The sequence below is a fragment of the Serinus canaria genome, chromosome 1, assembly GCF_022539315.1.
Source record: "Serinus canaria isolate serCan28SL12 chromosome 1, serCan2020, whole genome shotgun sequence".
Classification (NCBI taxonomy): Eukaryota; Metazoa; Chordata; class Aves; order Passeriformes; family Fringillidae; genus Serinus; species Serinus canaria.
The window spans coordinates 87,993,579-88,013,914 of record NC_066313.1 but is presented as its reverse complement, the minus strand read 5'-3'; the positions used below and the strand labels follow the sequence as shown (position 1 = coordinate 88,013,914).

General features: G+C 42.2%; 1 protein-coding gene across 1 annotated transcript in view; it reads right to left on the bottom strand.

The window, feature by feature from the left end:
- SH3RF3 (SH3 domain containing ring finger 3) overlaps positions 1 to 20,336 on the bottom strand; it is a 246,380-nt gene that overhangs the window by 45,500 nt on the left and 180,544 nt on the right. Inside the window, exons 4-5 of the mRNA XM_050977714.1 lie at positions 16,630 to 16,998; positions 1,737 to 1,837 (exon numbers count right to left, since the gene is read on the bottom strand). Coding sequence (XP_050833671.1) covers positions 1,737 to 1,837; positions 16,630 to 16,998 — 470 coding nt within the window. The remainder of the gene's footprint in view (positions 1 to 1,736; positions 1,838 to 16,629; positions 16,999 to 20,336) is intronic.

The window sequence follows — 20,336 nt, the reverse complement described above, 5'->3', positions numbered from 1 at the left end:
GTGGGGGGCTAGTGAGGATGCCCATCTCTGGGGGTCTCCTCTTAATTGCAGAGGCACAGGGTTCTCGAAACCCAGTGGCAGGTCCAGCCTGGGTCTGCAGTACACCCTGTGGGCAGGCATAAACTCCACTCCTGTCAGGGAGGAGGTGGGGGGGGGAGGCTGCTCTCATCCATGGCTGAAAACAATCTGATTGTTGGCAGCTTCCCTCCCCAGAATTTGTTTCTGGGTTTTTCCTCTGGCAGGAAATCGGGTCTAGTGGTCCCATTTGCTGAGGATGATTTTGCCTTAAGGCAAAGTCTTTGGATTTGGACACACTTCACTGTTCTCTAGATTTTAGGTGTGAAACTTCACCAGCTAACTCTGTACAGCCTAGAAGAAAGTGTTAAAACAACAATCTGAAATCTTGCAAAATGTAGTATCAGATTATTCTGGGCTATGTGAAACAGTGAGGCTAAGGCTTGGAAGTGGGACCTAGAAGAATCTGAAATGTTTATTAGAAATTCCCTGAAAAAAGGTTGAAGTGTGAAGTTTTCTTGGCCTTGGGTAGCTGCCTGTGACTCTGCTTACAACGCAGAAGCCCCAGGGCTTTGTCTAGAGTTGCACCTCCCCACTACTGCTACAGCTTTCAAATAATGCATCTTCTTTGACTGGAACTTGGCTCGCAAATGCAGAATGACAGACCGGATTGCAAGGCTGCTTCACAAGGGAGATGACAGGAGAAGCATGGGAGGGAGCAGGGGAGGCTTGCTGAGGCATGGAGTCAGGGGCATTGCTAGAGAGCTGGAAAATGTCCTGATTCAGCAACCAGGTACTTCAAATATTGCCAGTTACTGCTTCCTAGTCAGGACAAATCTTGAAATAAACATATGCCCCACTATGTGCCACACAAGCCATGCAGAGTGAGCACAGGGCAATGATGAAACCTTTCTGTGGGGCATTCAGTGATCTGGCATCCCTCAGGTTTAAAGACCTCAAATAAGTAGCTAAGAAGAAATTTGTTTGGCTCTGATCAAACACCCCTATTTTTCTTAAAGAAGATCTATTATTTTCAGGATTTTGTGAATTCAGACCTTGTTTAGCCATATCATAAAACCCAAAAATATGGATATGCATATGTGTTTGTGTGTGTATTGTTGTCCTCCTTTTATGAGGTATATGTGTTGAGAGGAAAGGATTCAGTAGTTAATTAGACAAGTACCAGTTAAACCAGGCTAGAAGAGGCTTGCTATGATGGAGTCTACTTTTTGTCCTGTGAACCTTCTGTTATTCTACACACTATTCAACAAGACCATATGCCAGTGATGTGAAGTTCATTCATTGCCTTGTTCATTCATTGTTGATGGCACCAAAAAAGTGCAATTGGGCCATTTTTTCTGGTTAATTGTGAATATATCAGGTGTTTGATTGCATGGGACTACACCTTTTTAAGAGCTTTAAATGAAAGAAGATTTTCTCTAGCTCAGAGGTACTCAGTTTGCTTCACAGTGATCCATACAGCTACAATAAGTAAAGTCTAAAAGAGCTCACACAGGAAGGGAGAAGTCTTGCCCTGCCCTTCTCTATTAATTTTTCAATTTCAGCAGGGGCTGCCTCACATTTGAAATTGCAATCTCTCTCTTCTCAGAATGCACCTGAGCTGAGATTTGGGCATTCAGGTTTCAAGCAGACACACACACACACATGCACACACACAATCGGAAACAAAGAGTACACAATGACTGAGTTGAGCTGCTTACATATTGAGGGGGAGCTGGACCTTCGGTGGTGTTCCCTGATCTCCAATTATTGCACTTGTCCTGGGACCAGCCACTGTGGCTGTTCCAATCAAAGAGGAATCCTGAAAATACACAAAGAAGAACACACAAGGATTTAAGATGAAGCCCATCATTTCCTAAATTGCTATGGGGTGAAGGCATAGAAGAATAAACCACATATTTTACAAATACCTAGATTTTCTAACTTCAATATATTGCCTTAAAAAAGGCTTATTCTAGCCTTACACATTCCAAAAATACATTTCTGACACAAAGGATTAGCAGAATTTCCATGTGCCTATCAGAGAAATTTTAGTTGTATGCACATATTAAAAGTTTTACAATGTAAAACTACTTAACTGCTTTGTAAAGTCAGCTCAGCATGTGCATCTGCAATAGTACCTTCTCTGATAAAAGTAACCTTTTCCCCTCAAAAACTTGTTTTTAAATTGGTACTCTTTTGATAGTGGTTATGGATCTCTGGAGAAGAAGATACTATTCGATTTCCAAAATGCACTCATTTCTATGTACTCTTTTTATCATCAGGAATATTCTTCTCCTTCAAAAGAAGGTGACTACTCAACCCAAAACTTTCTCTGAATGGAGAAAGTAGTTCACTCCACTTTTACCCTAGAAAATAAATCTCTCATATAGACAGCTGGACATATCTTCTCCAGCTATTCAAGTGAAAAGGCAATTCTAAATGTAATCATTCATTTCTCAAAGCCTAATGCTCAGCCAAATTATATAGGGCAATCTCTTTTTGAGTTGCCTCACTGAAGTCCTCATTCATCCATGTCAAAAATGAATCCTGACTGGAAACATCTCCTGAACTAATGCCAAGGCCTGTAGCAACAGATCTTTATTGCAGACAGGGCAGAGCTGGGCTGATGGGACTTGTAGTGGTTTACTAGAACAAAAAGTTTTTTAAAAAGTCTAACCATATGCTTATGCATGTCCATATGCAGAATGGCTCTACAAAGTGGGAACCAATTCCCACAAATTGCAGCTCAGGCAGGTGTGTTATATTCAGCAAAGATTCTGAGCAGTTCACAGCCCTCCACTACAGCTTTTCTGTTTCAAAATTCTATCTAACAAACAGTAAATATTGATTTTTGGAACACAAACATGGGGACAATTTTTGCACTTAAAAATGACACTGAATTAAACCAAGACACATAGTTAAACCAGGACACACATTGTTACTTAATTACTGGATTTCAAGGTTACCTCATTCCAAAGAAGCCACATAATTATTAGTTTTCTGTCTTGACAGTGCATTGCTGAGCTATATTGCTTTGCTGTTTATGAACACATTATCATTAGGAAAACGTGCAGCAAAACATGGAAACACTGCACTGTGATTCCATAGCTTTTGGCAAAAAGCAGCAAGATTTCTCATCTCTCACCAACATCTACACTCAATCATGAAATTGTATTGACAAGTACATCTCCTTTTTCTCATTATTTCCTCAAACTTTCTGGCTGCTTGCTCAAACAAAGAAGGATCCAGGCAGCTCTTTGTCCTATGTGTAAAAAGCATTCTTTCCAGCTCTGTGACTAAGGCTTTATTAATACTGCCTGTCACGTCAGTGAGCTAGTATCAACTTACAGAAAAAACACACCAGCCCACTAAAAAATTTAGGAATAGCTGGAGAATGATCCCTCATTTGTTATGTTGAGCTGGTTAATGGGCTTAGGGATTGCAGAAGATGTTGGGCTGAGACACCTGACAGCTACTTCATCCAAAAGGTAAATGGGAAATCAACTAGTTCAAACTTCTTCATGTTGTTCTACCACTGTATGCCTGCTCTGGACTGGAGAAACAGTCTCTAAGAAAACAGAAAATGCATCGGTCCCCACCCTTCCTTGCTAGGAAAAAAAAATTAGATTTTATGTCATGAAAAAACAGATCTGAATGAACAGCCTCAGGGTGCAGATGTAAAGGCAAAGAACATCACAGCAGGAAAGAATGGAATAGGACAAAATGGAATAAAGCAGAAGAGAATATTTATATTGAAAGTGACCTGCAACAAGTATCTAATCCAACTGCCTGATCACTTCAAAGTTGACCAATTTTAAGGACATGTCCAAATGCCTCTTAAACACTGACAGGTTTGGGGCATCAACCACTTTTCGAGGAAGCCTGTTCCAGAGTTTGACCACCTTCTCTGTAAAGAAATGCTTCCTAATGTCCAGTCTGAATGTCCTGTGGGGCATTCCTACAGGATCACTCCCTTGCATCATGTCAGTGGACACCAGGGAGAAGAGCTCAGTGCCTCCCTCTCTGTTTCCCCTCCTCAGAAAGCTGTAGAGAGCAATGAGGTCACCCCTCAGCCTCCTCTCCAAACTAGAAAAGCACAATGTCCTCAGCTGCTCCTCTTAGGACATTCCTTGCAGTCCTTTCACAAGATTTGTTGTCCTACTCTGGATGCATTCAAGGGCCTTCACATCCTCCTTCCATAGTGGGGCCCAGAACTGCACAGTGCTCCAGGTGAGGCCACACCAACATGGAATACAGCAGGAATTTTGAGTGACTGGTGATGCTCTGTTTGATGCACCCCAGGATGGAGTTTGCTCTCTGCTGACTCACATTGAGCCTGCTGTCCACCAGCACACCCAGATCCCTCTCTGCAGGGCTGCTCTTCAGCCACTCCTCTCCTAATCCATACTTGTGCCTGGCATTACCCCATCCCAGGGGGATCAAAATCCAGCATTTTGAATTGTTAAATAATTTCCTCCCATTAATCATTGCCTAATGCTCCAGTGTATCTACATCGCTCTGCAAGGCATCTTGTGACCCCTCAAGAGAGTCAAAAGCACCTCCCACTTTGGTATGATCAGCAAACTTGCCAGTGGTGCATTCAACTCCTGCATCCTGATCACTGATATATATGCATATGTGTGTATATATATATATATATATATGGCAGGACTGGCCCTAAAGCTGAGCCCCATAGAACATCACTGGTGACCTGTCAACAGCCAGCTGTAGCCCCATTCACTGCAATCCTTTGAGATCTGGCCTTTGGCCAGTTCTTCACCCAGTGCATCACAAGTCCACTCATTCCGTGGCTGAGCAACCTGTCCAGAAAGATGCTGAGGTACAATATCAGAAGCCTACTAAAATTTTGAAAAAAACTGTATCTACTGCTTTCTCTTCATCCACTACACAGGTGACCTTATTATAGATGGATATAAAATCAGTTAAATGGGACTTCCCTTTTATGAACCCATATTGACTGTTCCTTATGATTGTATCATTCTTAAAATGCCTTTCAGTAGTACCCAGTATAATAATCTCCATATTTTTTCCAGCAACTGAGGCTAAATTAACAGGTCTGTAATTCCCTGGGTCTTTCTTTCCTCATGCCTTTTTTTTTTTTGTAGACTGGAATAACATTGTCAAGCTTCCAATCAGCAGGACCTCCCTAGACCTGCAAGATCTTTGACAGATTATTGAGAGGGATCCTGCCATAACATTCACTGGCTCCTTCAGAACACTTGGATGAATCCATGAGGCCCCATGGACTTATGAACATTCAGCTGATACAGCTTGTCCCTTAATATTCCAGTGTTCACAAATAGAAAGTCACTGTTCTCACATTTGTGGTCCTCCAGCTCAGAGGACTGGGAAGCTGTAGGTCTACTAAAGAATGAGACAAAAAGTGCATAGAATGCATCTGCTTTTTCTTCATTCCTGTTAGTCAGATTGACCAAGTACTATCAAGTATTCACCACCTTCACCAAGTATCAGCCCAATATTTTCTTTAGACCTCGCCTGAAAAAAGAGCCTGTTATTTGAAACAACACTGGCCAGTTTCAACTCTAATTGAGCTTTGGACTTTCATGTCTTCTTCCGGTGTAAATGAACCCCAGCTCTGTACTCAGCTTTCTGAGAAGCCTCACCTTGCTTCCAGAGGTCTTACAGTTTCTTTTTCCTCCTGACCTACACCAAACACAGGTTTGTCCCTGTTCAGACAAACTGTTCTTCTGCTCTGCTTGCTTGACTCACAGCATGGTAAAGTTATTTGCTCCTGTGCTTCTGAAAGGTGAGTCTTAAATACTGACCAGCACATGTGGACTTCAAAGTCCTTAAAAGCAGATTCCCAGGGCACTCTGCTAATTAATGTCCTGAACAGCTAAAGTTTTCTCTCATAAAGTCCAGGGAAGCAACTCTGCCAACCTTTTTTTTTTTTTTACAGTGAAAATCCTAATCTCAGACATTTAATGAACACTGTAACCAAGACAGCCCCCTGATGTCACATCCGTCACAAATAGCCAGTCCAGGAGGGCATCTTTTCTAGTTGGCTCACTAAGTATGAATGACAGGCAGTTTTCTCTATAAGCCTCAAGAATTTCCAAGACTTGTCAGAAAAGTATGATATTTCTAGTTGATATCTGGGAACTTGAAATCTCCCATAAGAACATGGGCTACTGATCCAGAGAAGCCTCCTAATTGCCTATAGAATAACTCACTGGTGCTTACATCCTAACTGGGTAATCAGTAGTAAACACCCTCTACAATACCTGCTTTGTTTTCCTTTACCCCAGCCTTCATCCAGAGGCTCTTCACCACATCATCACTAACTCTAAGGGCTGTGCAATCAAACCTCTCCCTTACTTACAGTGTCATGCCTCCCCTTCACCTGTCCTGCCTCCTCCTGAAACTTGTAGCCCTTGGTGCTAGTGCTCCAATCACAGGACTCATTCCACTAGTGGCAATGATATCCAGCTCTGGGAGCTGACCAATGCTTCATCTTTCTTGTAAGACACATGCTAACCCTTCTTTAGCTCCTATGATCCTCCCTCTGCACACTGAAGCAAAGTCAGTTTGCAGAGGTGCAGCTACCCCAGCCTGGAGTGGCCACTGCAGGCACCCGGGGCTGTGCCTGACTGACTGCAGAGTGATGAGTTCAAGCCAAGAGAGCAGAACAGCAGTCAAAGCATCATCTATTTGCCTGTTTGCACTGACAATGGGGCCTTCTGTGTCTTCTGTATTACTGAAAGCATGATCTCAAGTGCTTTCTATTATGCTTGTACTAACATACAGTCCAAGGGATTAAGAAATCCTGTTACTGCCATTCACCATTGCTGGATGACAATTTTGCTTTCCTCCCTTGAACAATCCCAAAGATGTCTCCACAGTTCTGTATATATATATCTACCCGACATTCAGTTTCTTGCCTGTATCTGGTTACTCCAATATTACTGCATCTGGTGCCAGTCTGGCACCTACAAACCATTCATTTTTGCCACTTTGTACAGCCTAGTATCCTATACATCCAAAGTCTAATTCTGCTCCCTGATTGTGCTCTGTTTTTTCTCTAGCTGCTCTCCCTACAGGCTTTGACATGACTGTGTACTTTCCAGTCTGTCTATGACGCTGCTTTTCATCATCAGGTTTTACTCCACAGGACCTGCTGGCCTTCCACACATTGAATTCAGCTCCTCTGTTCACATCTTGATGCTTACTGTCACAGAAGTATTCTGCTCTTCAGCTTCATGTGTCTCTGTGCTCCTTGCTGTATTCTCTTGATGGCTGCTTGATTGCTACTATGCATCTAAATGTTCACCAGCTTTGTATTTAAACTACAGTTCCTGACATAGTTGGTGAAGTCTTTCTAAGCTGATTCTTTCAAGGTCCTGCTGTGTCCTGTATGTATCACTAAAGCTCATATTAAAAAATACAGTATTGCTAGATTATTTTGCAAGATTGTATTTGCAACAAGATTTTGAAGAGACTAGTTTTTGCAAAAGAATAATCTCCTATTTCTTTATACTTCTGATCACCTGTGTTGGAAGTTTACCTTTCTACTCTTCATGCAATTTTATGTGCATCTCTCCAGTTACCAGTAATACCAATAATCCTCCTGGAGAACACAGCAGGCCTTTCTCCATCACAGCTGGAGCAGGACTTAGTACATTTTCCTTCTTTATTTAGCCCTGGAGCCAGGTTGTACTTTTGCTACTGTGATCTGAGGAACAAGGTACTAAACATGTCCTCCTTTCCTCTTCATCTGCTCAGGGGAATGGGATCCAAGACAATGCTCTGATTTTCTTGTTCTCTGCTTTGATACCTTTTAGGAAGTCTGTGTGCCACATCCTTGCTTTCTTCCGGCATGTCCCTACATGATCCATCTTCCTTGTGTGGCACCAGACACATAAATAGAGCCATGCACAAACATTACACAGGGAGGGCTCAAACACTGCAGTATTTGTGTCTTAATCCTTCTTCAATCTCTGCTATTCAGCATTGCTAAAGCCTTACGGGTAGGAGATGTCTCTGACAGCCAGGATTTTAAGAGGCACACAGGCACTTACCGATAAAAACAGAGTTGCAGAGTTTTCTCAGGGTGGCATTAAGTACTTCACTGCCTGATTCCCACAGATTTTATTGCAATTTAAGTAATAGGAGTCACTTCTGAAAATACCATTTGGTGCTCCTCTCTATCCTTATGAGCCTCTAATGCCTTTAAACATTTGGCCATTGAATTTCCAGATGTGACCTCCTCTGGGGGATCACATGTGCACACCTCTTGATTAGGAGGCTGTTTAATGGTGGCATGCAGTTTTCTGAACCAGTCACTGCCAGCTCTGATCCCATTTACTTGGGCCCGTGAGCAGCCAAATCTGACTTCTTCAATGCTCCCACTTCAATCTGGCATCCTCCAAGTACCACTTACCACTGTTTCAGCTCAACAGCACCAGCTCTTTTCCTCTGGGCACTACAGACCCAGATGCCAGCCAGGAGAGAAAAGCAGCTGTACAAAGGCGTGCTGAAAGCCACCTCCAGATCCTTCTGCACTAATTTCTGCTTCTTGGTGACCACTGGTGGCACAGCAGCACCAGCTGTACTGTGCAAGGCTAAATCTTGAGTAAAACTCCCACACTATACACACAGGCACCACGGTGCTGCATGACAGGTATTTCACTCCCAGCTCATGCTGTGCCCTCTGTTTTTATTACCAGCTACTCTGGTGTAGTAGGTGATTATGTATTCATGGACTGGAGAATAATATTAAAAGAACCTTTTGCTTTTTGCTTTTTTTTCCCCCCATAAACTCAACAGCTTCCTTATGACCACTGAAACATTACTCCCCCCAAATATTACTGACAAGCCCAGAGAATTCAGGAAATTAAGGGTAACAACTACTCACCTGGGCTGAAACATCTTCTCAAACTCATTCCCTTTCTCTTTTCCCATCCACACATTTATGGAAGGATAAGAATGACTTGGACTTCCAGCAAAAATTATATTTTTCTTTCCCTTGCAGATTTACTTTAGATTTTCACCAGTACTTTAAGGCCACACTTGTGGTTTAATTTGAAAAGACATGGTGCCTGTAGGGATTAGTGAAATGCTTTGCAAAAGCAAGGGACTCAGTCTTCGAGTGGAATAGAAGTCTAGAAGATAGTGATAAAACTAGGAACAGGGTACAATGATATTGCAGGTTGCAGTAGCCTTCACTGAAAAATAATTGTTGCTATCAGATGAATGTTCTTATCATCTAGAAAATCACTAACCAGAATTTTCAGTCTTGACTTCAAAGAAAATCCAGCACTCTCTCACCACAGGGCACTTATCACATTCATTAATTCTCAGGAAAAATTCTTTTAATGTCTTGAATGCATATTTACAGCTTACTTTAAATTTCTCTTTAATATTACTTTAAAATAAGAGAAAAACACCCATTCAACTCACAGAAGTTGACATACCATCCTCTGGAAATATCATAAAAGCAGGCTAATGGTCTTTAAGATTCCTGTGACTCGTTTCTCTAATTTGCTGACTCCATAAAACAATGATTGGCAATCATTCTGAACCTTAATGTTCATAGAAATAATGTATTAGCACTGAATGCATGGTAGTGACACCAAGTATTGATGAAAAGTGTTACATGCAAGATCAAGTAGCCTCATCAAATGCTAATTATCAAAGTGGGGGCTGAAATGGACTTATCAGTTCTAGAGGAAGAATTTTTTTTTCCATAACGGTGTGTGTGAAAAACAAACAAATGTGCAGGATAACAGCTGCAGCTGCATAAATAGCTGCATAAATACCCAGTTCCTTCCTGCAAAGACTGGAGCTAAATTTATATGATTTACTGAGGGGTTCTTACAATCTGAAACTATCGGTGGCTGTGGATGAAGGTGAGGCACAATTTTATGCTAGCTTTTTCTAGGACCAGGCTGGCCCTGATTATTTTTGGTTTGTAATAGACCAAAAACTCTTAATCATATCTTCTTTCAGTAGCTCACAGAGCTATGCAGAAAGCTGGAGAAGTCAAGTAAATTAATTTATTGAGCTTCCATTTCCCCTATCCTGCAATCTAATGATGCCTGAAAGTTAGAAGAAAAAAAAACCCAAATATTTTTGTCAATTTCTTCTGAAGATTCATCTGACATTACCATCCATAAAAGCACTGATTATTCTGGCTCACAGCTTCTCAGCTCCCCCAAATGAGTACTAATTAAGCATCATGTGGATGAGCATCATGAGAATTATATTTTATTCAGCCTTGTTTCTCTCAGACTATACTCAGGGTATAGCTCTCCACCACAAGGTTTTAAATAGTTTCTTGTAATTCTGGGATCAAAGAACGCGAAAAATCAAACACAGAGACACAGGAAGGCTTCAAGTGAAAGCTTGATCTGTAAAAGATGTTAATTTAATACCACACTCATAATCGTCCTTTTGATAACTGTACAACAAACTCATCAGGGTCCTGTGCAATGCCTCCTGTAGGAAGTCCCTGTCCAGGGAGAAAATAGTGGTAAACAAATAAACAAACCCTCCAAGCAAAAAAAAAAAAAAAAAGAGGAAAATATAAACTTTAGTAATTTCTGCTCAAATGTCATATATGTAGACGTAGTGTGTGCCATATGAGCAGGATTTTATGGTATGGGGTAAATACCAAGTGTCTCACTTGCTCTTGAGACTTTCAAACCAGTAGTTGACTGGCAGGTACTATAAAGCCTCAAGATTAGCTGTGTGCAAAAATTATTTTAGTGGCAAAATGTTTTCAGGTTACTACCCTCAGGAGCATCTGGAAAAAAATATATTGTTTTTCTTTTACTGGCAATGGAATTTCACGCACAGTTGAATAACCCTTTTAAAGCACAACTTTGTCTTCCTAGTTCCTGTAAAAATTAGGTTTTATGTGGTTCTTGAAAAATCTTTCAAAATATATTTGTGATAAGGCATATTGTAGCAAAAAGAGATGACACTGCTTCTAACCTGGTAGTTCCCTAAAGACAATTTTGCTTTGACCTGGATTCCTGGTAGCTTATGTAATCAGTCCATAGACTGAATCAGCTCATGAGCCTCATTTGCAACAGTTTTGACAGATAATGTAGTATATCCCAATATGCACAGAGCATATTCAGAGACCTATTGGTAGCCCAAAGAAAAAAAAGCTGCTTACATTCCTGCCTAAAACTTTCTATTTAAAAGAAGTTAACTCCTTCCCACCTACAACCGCCCCCCCCCAGCAACAAGATGAAGTTATTTAGAATAGGCAATGTAAAGATAAATAATTAGTTTATATTTGACCTTAGCAAAAGCTCTTATGCATTTTTTGTAACATATTTCGATCTAAATTACAGAAAGACAGGTTGGGCGAGTATTTCTTCTCTTTTGCCACTTTGACTGGTGCCACCCCCTGAAATAGCTGCCCTTGGTTTCACCTGTCTCGCTCTTGTATCCAGTCAGTTGTCATTCACAGTCAGCAACAGAGCAGGGTGGATAGAATTTGGACTCCCAGCCAAAGATGAAAAATACCTGAATTTGACTTATTTTCTCAGAACTTGTTGTGCTCTTGAAAATTCAAGGTTCATTTTTAGTCTCTGGATTTTAGGTATTATCTGTACGCCTCTCATGGTCAGCACATTTAGGTTATCAGCCAGAGTTCTGCTATTACATTTTCTCAACTAAAATTCAGCACTTCTAAATAACTGATAAGGACACACTTCCAAATGCTTTATATAGCAAGACACTTCAAGGAACATTTTTCATTTCAAATACTGTCAATCTTTGGGATTGGGAGCATGCAAGACATTATTCTCAGCTTTTCCTGAACATGTGTCCTCTGGTTAGGAGCTTGAACTAATACTTGCAGATACAAATTGACTTGTTGTGCATGGTGATGACTTGTTCAAAACACACACAGAAGTTCCTTCTGTGGGGAGGGTCCTTTCTTCCTCACTCAGCTGTTACCCTGGTGGGAACAAAGCCATGCTTCATTATTCATGAGACGCTTTTTCTGTCAAAATCCAAGGGATTTGGAGCAGGACTGACCCATGACCTTTTCAACTAGCAGGGACGAATAATTCATAAGGGGTGAAAATGGAAGCAAGACAAGCCATCTGAGGCCTAGGCATGATTATCTTCCAGGGGGACCTTCCCCACTCCCCGAGGAGTCTCAGTTACGAACCACTCCTCTGCACCCGTAACCTAATTCAGTTTCAGCTCCATCACAGGCCTGCAGCACTACTTCCATCTTCAATAAAAATCCATTTTGCCAGTATGATAGGACATTCTGCATGATGGAAAGACACTATTACCTTTCAGATGGAGATGTTACAGTTAATGAGTAATGCTTAGCATGCAGCAAAAAGCATACAAGCAAATTTAGTTGCAGACAAAATTAGGATTCCAGCATTGCCTCTTTTAAATTAAATGCTTTATATCCTGGCTGTTGTGGAATTCCAGTCACTATTTTATACAGCTGAGGTGACTTCAAGTTGATTCTTCTACTTTTCAAGCATCCCAAAGTTTGTAGTCAGTGAAGATGGTTTTTAAGACAATCACTCATTTCAAAATACATCTTGGCTTTTGGAAAACAGCTGAGCTGGTTCTGCTTAAAGAACAACAAACACATTGTGAAAGGCCAGCAGTCTTCAATTATTAAATTAATGATATGCAGAACTGCTTTCAAAACATGTGATTTCATAGTCTGGTCTGCATGTCAGTGCACAATATGTAGAAATCTGTGCCCTCCTGGAGGCTTATATTAGTCTAACGACTCATAAAACCAAAAAAAATCGTGTCAGCCCAGTGTGGAAGTCTGGTTTCAATTCACAAGAATTGACAAAATCCACAAGAATAAAGCACCACGCATGAAATAACTTCTAAGGGCTGGAATATATGCTACATTTACTGAACATGTAAAATTTGCACCTAAATTTTAAGTTCCTGCAGTAACTTAGGCAGTTAGCCCCAGATGTCTTTGTTTCTTCTCCTGTCAGCAGAGAGAAAGCAAGTGCTCCAGATGTAGGTGCCTCAGGTCTGCAGGGAAAAGTGATGCTTGTTTAGAGGAGACTGTTTCGCTGGGCACCAGCGCTTGCCTCGAGGGAGGGGACTGGATGCCATTCAAGAACTCCTGTAATTGAATTCTGCTTGTTCAAAAGACAGGCTATAAGAAAACTCTTGAACTTTTTCAAAATGCAGAATCCCCCTGCAAGCTAAATACCAATCCTGATACGTTTCAGAGAAACTCATACCTACTAAATGGAACAAAATTCCTTTATTTCTTTTTATGAAGAGATCTATTAAATAAGCAATGAAAAAGTGCCTGGAAATTTTAAGAATGGGATATAATGACACAATAAACCAAATTTACATTCTAGTTAAAAAAATGGCATAAATTTGCTAGATACTGAAACTGTAAATTTGTTGTGTCCCTTATAAGAAATAAGCTTTGGCTGAATTTGCTGTTGCAAACCAGTAAGGGCATGAGATGGTTACAGAGACAACCACTCAAGGGCTGTGACAATGACATGCAGGACACAGAGGCTCCTCTTCAAGTGAGGAAAGCAAAGGTGAGACATTTTCCTGCAGCAGAGCTCACTGGTGAGTTCAGCAGCTACATGCACAGCCTTCCTACAACCTGCCCATGCTCTCAGCAACGCCCCTGAGCACTTCTGAAGCAGCAGTAAAATCAGTTTGCAGATTTGTCAAGATGTCAAATGCTGAACAAGACATACAGGGTATTTACCTTAGAAATGCCAAATGCATTTTAGAGAAAAAAATTCTGAAGACAAGGTTCTCACTGCCCTGAATGTCTTGATGTAAGAGCTCATGGGGCCCATTGTTTATGCTACTCTGGCTGGCATTCAGCCATGTGAATAAAAGAAAAGTGCTGAACTGATATTCTGTCTAAGGCTGAAGCATCATCAATTGCTTCAGAGCCATGTCAGGTCTTAGCAGATGGCAGAGACTGAATTTCTGACATTTTTAATTAAAATGTGACCCTTATTATTATGGAATTAATAGTTATATAAATATAACTGCACAATTTTAATGGACATTTGGTAAGAGCCAAATTCTGTATTTTTTGTAGACTTAACTAAGAAGGCTTAAAAACAGGTGAATGCATGTTTGTAGCTCTTGTGTTTTCATTGCTAATCTTACACGCATTTTTCTGAAGGTTGCTCCTAGAGTCAAGAGAACATAGTGGAAACTTCACCCCGCTTTTTTTCCCTTATAGATCCACACTCATTGCAAAGCTTTCAAAGGAAAATGTTTTAATCCCTCACATTAGAAAGCCAGGTTCCCAAAAGCAGATATATGTATTAATACATGTAAATGCCACACTTGGGGTGACAGGATGCAATGGCACTTTTCGGCAGAGGGAAGCTTCTTTTCACTAAGGTTGATCTGAGCTACCAAGACTCTGCTTCCCTGCCTGGATTTTTGCCAAGACAGCTTTGACCAGCAGTGACAGAGGCATGTGCTCAGCAGCCTTGTTTGCAAGCTGGCTCTATGCCCTGAGGCAGAACCACTCCCCAAACCTGTTCCCACCATGGGCTTCATTACACCCCAGCCTTAGATGAGCTTTTGACCATGGCACCAAGTACATTTCTTCCCATCTGCAGCCCAACCAAGCTTCCCGTGGGTTGGATTTTGATAATCATAACTTGTCACCGGGAACATCAGGCCCTTCTTGTCCTCTACCACTTGTGTGCAAATGACAAAATTGTTTGAGAAATGAGGGGGGTCTTGCATACCAGTTGTTCTATTAAAACAGGGGAGAATAATCAGGGCACTTTTTGTTTCATGGTATAACTTTTGTGGGTTCCTAGCTCTGAATGAGTCTTCAACATGACTCTAAGAAAAAAGGGTGTGTGCTGTGTTTCTCATGACTAGCACAGGACCAGAAAAGACACTATCACGTCTCTGTGAAGTCCAAATGTGTAACTCTCAGTGCCAAAAACCTGGGTAATCATTTACTTGACAGGTTTGAGACCTTCCCTCATGTGTAGTGCTTATGATGCTTCATACATGTCCCAGTACATCTTGACACCCTGCTGCTTTGTGTGAGGGCCATATCCTCACCTTCACCCTCCTGCTGGGGGCTGAAAGGAGGGGAAGACTTTACACCACAGAAAGCCTTCCTGGAAAAGTCATGTGGAAGAAAACAGGTGCTTTTACAGTTGGACTGAGCCTTCTCTCTGACTCCTACATGTGGATGGGCAGTGGAGGGAGGTGAGCAGCTGAGGCAGGAGCAGAGAGTACTGCTCCACTGTGGCAGTGTCCTCTCAGTACAGTTTTGGTTGGCCCTGCATTGCACATGGCGTGCATTCAGGCACCCTGCCTCCCCCAGAGTCCTTGCAAACCTGTGCTGCAGGGGCCTGGGGTTCCTATCTTGGGTCACAGCAGGGCACAGCTATCAGGAGTGACCCCATGGTCTGGTGCACCACACTGGCCTCATAGGGGAGACCCACCAGCACGATAGATGGACATAAACAGGCATTTCTGCCCAAAGCAGCCACTACAGTTTGCTGCTTATCCCTCTCCCAACCATCTACATGCATACCAGCATGGGCAGAGGCTGTAACATAGATTGCTTCCTGCTCCGGGCCAGCACAGGGTTGGCAAATGATCCATGTTGGTCCCCGTATGGGGACGTGGATGTGAGGGCACAGAAGGCATGTCCAGGGAGAGGAAAAGGGCAAGAAGGGCTTTTTAAAGCAGAGGCATGATGTGTGGTAAGACCCTTCATGCTGAGGTTATCTTGGCACTATAAGACTATGAGATACAGACTATGAGGAACTGGTCTATAAACCACCTGTGGGTGCTAATCTGCACACACACTGTGTAGATGACTGGGCAGGAGATCTTTGGGACTGTGACTATTCTCCCTTCTCTTCTACACCTTCAAACTGCAAATTACCAGTTGAATTTCCTTATCCATAGAAACAGCGGGCAATTGCAAAGGGTTTCAGAGCACCCCTGGTGTTTCTGCCAGGGCCTCAGAAGCAGCCTCTTGGAAGTTCCTTTTGGGACTTGTGGGGGTGTCTGGGAGGATACTCTTCTGCATCCTCCTTTGAGAGGGGGAAAGATGGAGTGGGCTGCACTCTAAGCATGTGTGATGAAGGAGTTTAAAAACTCCTTGGGATTTTCTGAACGGCACCTACTTGCTGGGTACAACACTTGTCAAAGTGCAGCACATTTGCTCATCCTCCAGTGATCTGTACAGAAATAATTATTGCAAAAATCTTTTTTTATCCCCAGTGTGTGAATTTCATACTGACATTGCTACCCTGCAGAGTAACAGATATGTTCAGGGTAATGGGATCACTCAAAATTATTCCCTTCTACCACAGAAACTGCTGTAACAGTTGCATTGCTTCCAACAGTTTGTAGGATTATTTTTTGTTTTTTAAAGTGTTGCAGTATTGTGAATCCAATTTAGCCTTATCTTCTGGCTTGTCACACTTGCCCAGTGATTAATGCAAGGTGCCAAGTACTGTCACACCAGGATGACAGCGCCATGTGACTGCTTCATGCGAGGGTGACCCATTTTGGAAGAGGTGACCCAAGGGCATGCCACCTGCTAAGGATGCCCAAACCCCCCTGCACCCACTTTACCTGGGCTGGGGCACTGGAGGAGAGGTGGGTCAGGTCCCCGATCCTGGCAGCTGCCCGTGGGTCACTGGAGCTGATGAGGACAGGGGCACTGATCTCCATGGAGTGCCGGTTGCTGGCAGCCTGGGAGGACTTGTGTGTCATGCTGAGGGCGGTGAAGGAGTGGCGCTTCTTGGCATTCTTCTTGCCTTCCACCTGCCTCTGGGCCGCTCCAGCAGCCCCCGCTGGGGCCAGCGTGGGGCACGGAGCCAGACCCACCGCCGCTGCCGCTGCCACCGCCACCGTCTCCGTGGCCAGCGGCACGTCACAGCCAGAGGCCGCAGCTGAGCACGTCTTGTCCATCTCCATGAGCTGCTTGGCAGATTCATTCAGCTGTGTGGGGAGGAAAAGGAAAAGATAAAGAAGTTGTTGAGAGTGATGAGGTTCCCTCCACTGCAGAAAAGAAGGCTCAGTGGGACCTCATCTCTCTCTACAATCACCTGAAAGGAGGTTGTAGCAGGGTGTGGGTTGGCCTCTTCTCCCAGGTAACAACTGACAGGACAAGAGGAAATGGCCTCATGTTGTGCCAGGGGAGGTTTAGAATATGATATTAGGAAAATATTCTTCACTGAAAGGGTTGTCAAGCACTGGAACAGGCTGCCCAGGAAAGTGGTGGAATCACTGTCCCTGGAGGTATTTCAAAGACTTAATGGACATGGCACTTCAAGGCCATGGTTTAGGGGTGGGCTTGGCAGTGCTGAATGAACAGTTGGACTGGATGATCTTAGACGTCTTTTCCAACCTAAATGATTCTATGATTCTATGAATTTATTTGATTTATGAGGCCATATGAATTATTTCCATCCACTTGTTAATGCCAGTAAGATCGAAAGAGACAAAGTAAGCGTCCAGAAGAATTAAGCTAGAACCAGGCACCACAAATTGGTCCACATGAAGCTACAACATTTCAAAACACAGCATTCCCCAAAACAGCTTGTCCCAGGCTGCTGAGTCAGAGCCCGGGGAAGGAGGCAGGAGCCTCTTCATCAATGTTTTGCTATTCTCATTTCCATCACAGGCCTGTGCTTGACATTTGCCACACATGGTTTTGATCCAAGGGTACAGCCTCCAAATCTTCCCAGTTTCATCTCCCTGCCTCCCACCTAACACAGGTTATCCAAACGCAGATGCAAACTGAATGCATTTTCCCTAGCTGTATCACCTAAACTTTGGAAGAGCTTGATGGCCACTGTAAGATTTGCTCGGGGTCCAGCTAGAAAAAGTGGTCTCATCAGTTCTTTTGAAGGGTTTAACACTTGACCTACAGCCCATGAACTCCGCACTTGGAGGCTCAGGCCAGCATTCAGCCTGCTGTTCCTCATCCAATCCACACTCACAGATAACGTGGTGTCTATGCAGGCCAGAAGCATGCTGGGTGGCACAACCATTGAAGTCTCTTACCTCCCAGCCTTCATAACTCATCCAGAAAAGCTACAGTGTACATAGCTGGAGAGATGTCAGGCACTCAGGGATGCTACCATCACTAATGATACATGAAGTGCACTCTAAAGTCAGCAGTGCTTTCTGCACAGCACTCATTGCCAATACATCTTCCCTCAAGGGATGTTAACAGCTGATGGAAAGTGCCACATTTTGCCAACAGACCTTCATATTAAACTAGGATACACTGCAATATGTTTGCATTTAATGAACAAAAACAACATATGAGAATGGGAGCCGCAGCTAATGCACACGTGCTTTTGCATTCACTTCTGTTCTGAGACCCACATAAACCAGAGTTGTATGTAATACTATTCTGGACCAAAATAAGGCCAGTTTTTTTTCTGTAACTACTTTTATGAATTATGGCAGCATCCAAGAAACAGTTGAGGACACGGTCTTCCAAGGCTCTAAACAGAAAAAAAAAGAAGACTAATTTCTGCTCTAAGCCAAGCCAGTTTTGAAACTTAACACAAGTGGAAATAAAAGGGAAAAAGAGAGGGAAGGGAAATATAACAACAAAAACATGCAGTTAAACAAATGTGTAATTGCGTAGGTTTTCTAACTCCCAACTGCTGTCACCATGCTGTAAATAAAAGAATAGATGTTGCTAGCCTTAGGCCGGTCCTCCTACGTTTGAAAGCACTTCTGACTCCACAAGGACTCATTCAGTGTAACAGAACACTAACCTAGAAAGTAAACCTCAACTTGCAGCATCCTTCTTTCTGTGACAGCTTCCAGTAAGTCAACCAAGAGCCTCCAATTAATGATGCTCCACTACTTTCAGAGCTGCTGGGAGTCCTGCAACCATTCAATTAGCAAGTCATTTTCCCAGCTGCACTGTCCAACTTGAGACCATGCTTACAGCCAGCATAGTGCACTGCACCTGCCAATTTTCACCGATAACAGCTGATCCTATTTCAGATTCTTCAGAAACGTCCATTATTTCCCACTTCATCATGCTCTAAATTGGTACAACCTAATATTTGCCAGCAGGCTCCAAGTTGCAAGGAAACCAGATGGTTCCCCTCCCTTAAGTAAGTGTTACAGCTCTGCTTACCCCATTGATGAAGATAGTCTAGCTGAATTACTTGCAATATTAAGGAGAAAAGGATAAAGCTATCAAATATGTATGACTCTTCGACAGCAGAGGGTGAGGAAATTTTTGCTAATCAACAGCAAGAAGAAAAAGAATACATTTTAATTCTTTGAGATAGGAGAAAATAGATTTAAAAAAATAGAATTTAGAACTTCTGGTTTTACAGCGTGCTACATGGGGACAATGAAGTGCTCCAGCTCTTGATATCAAGCTCTGAATCTCTTGTAAGAATTAGATTATAAATCCCACTGTCTGGAATCCAATTTAACCCTGAAGCTGTTCTTTTTAAAACAACAAAATCCCTTATTTTTTTTTGTTCAAAGTGGCACCTAGTTGAAATGTCAATAAGAAAGTAAGCATCTAAACATGAAGTGATAAAAAAATAACCCTGTATTGATATAAACAAAAGTAAATCTCTATATCAGTAGAAGATTGAAGACAGAAAGAAAACTCCTCCCCAAACAGTCAAGCTAATGAACTTTTGAGAATGTCAGAGGCTTCCTGAAATACTGGGAAAAAACTATTTTGGTCTGCCAAGATAAAAAATGCTTTATAGCCTTACAACTTTATTTTTGTAGAGAACTGTTTTTAAACAGCTTTGCCCACAGATGCTGGAAAGTACTTCCCAAATAGGCTATGAATGCCAGAGAAAAGTCTGCTTACTACTTTGTAAAAGCAAACAGTTCTTCCTCTTCAGAAAAAACTTTTAGAAACCTTTTTTTCAACATAAACATGATTGCAAATTTCTTATTTTAAACTCTGAATATGTAAACAAGCACTGCTTTCTGGTGTCTGTCATCTGATCTTCAGGCAGATTTGCTTTCAGATGAGAAGCTTAATGGAAAGTTCTGACCCACAGTCAGTGTCAGGAATTTGACATTTCTGGAAGCCTGTAGCTCTTATGACAGTCTCTAATACCAGAACTCAACTTTCTCACTCAGTTTTGATTCCTTCTCTAGAAAGATCTTACATTTGTGTTTGTGGTCCTGCTAAGCCCAAAGTGACTTGAGACTTATACCCTTGAGACTGCAGAGAGACTGATTTTACCACAAATCCATTCTTTGCAAAGGGGATGTCATAGAAAACTTGACATAGGATTTAGAAGGATAAGGCTTGGATTTGAATGCCAAAC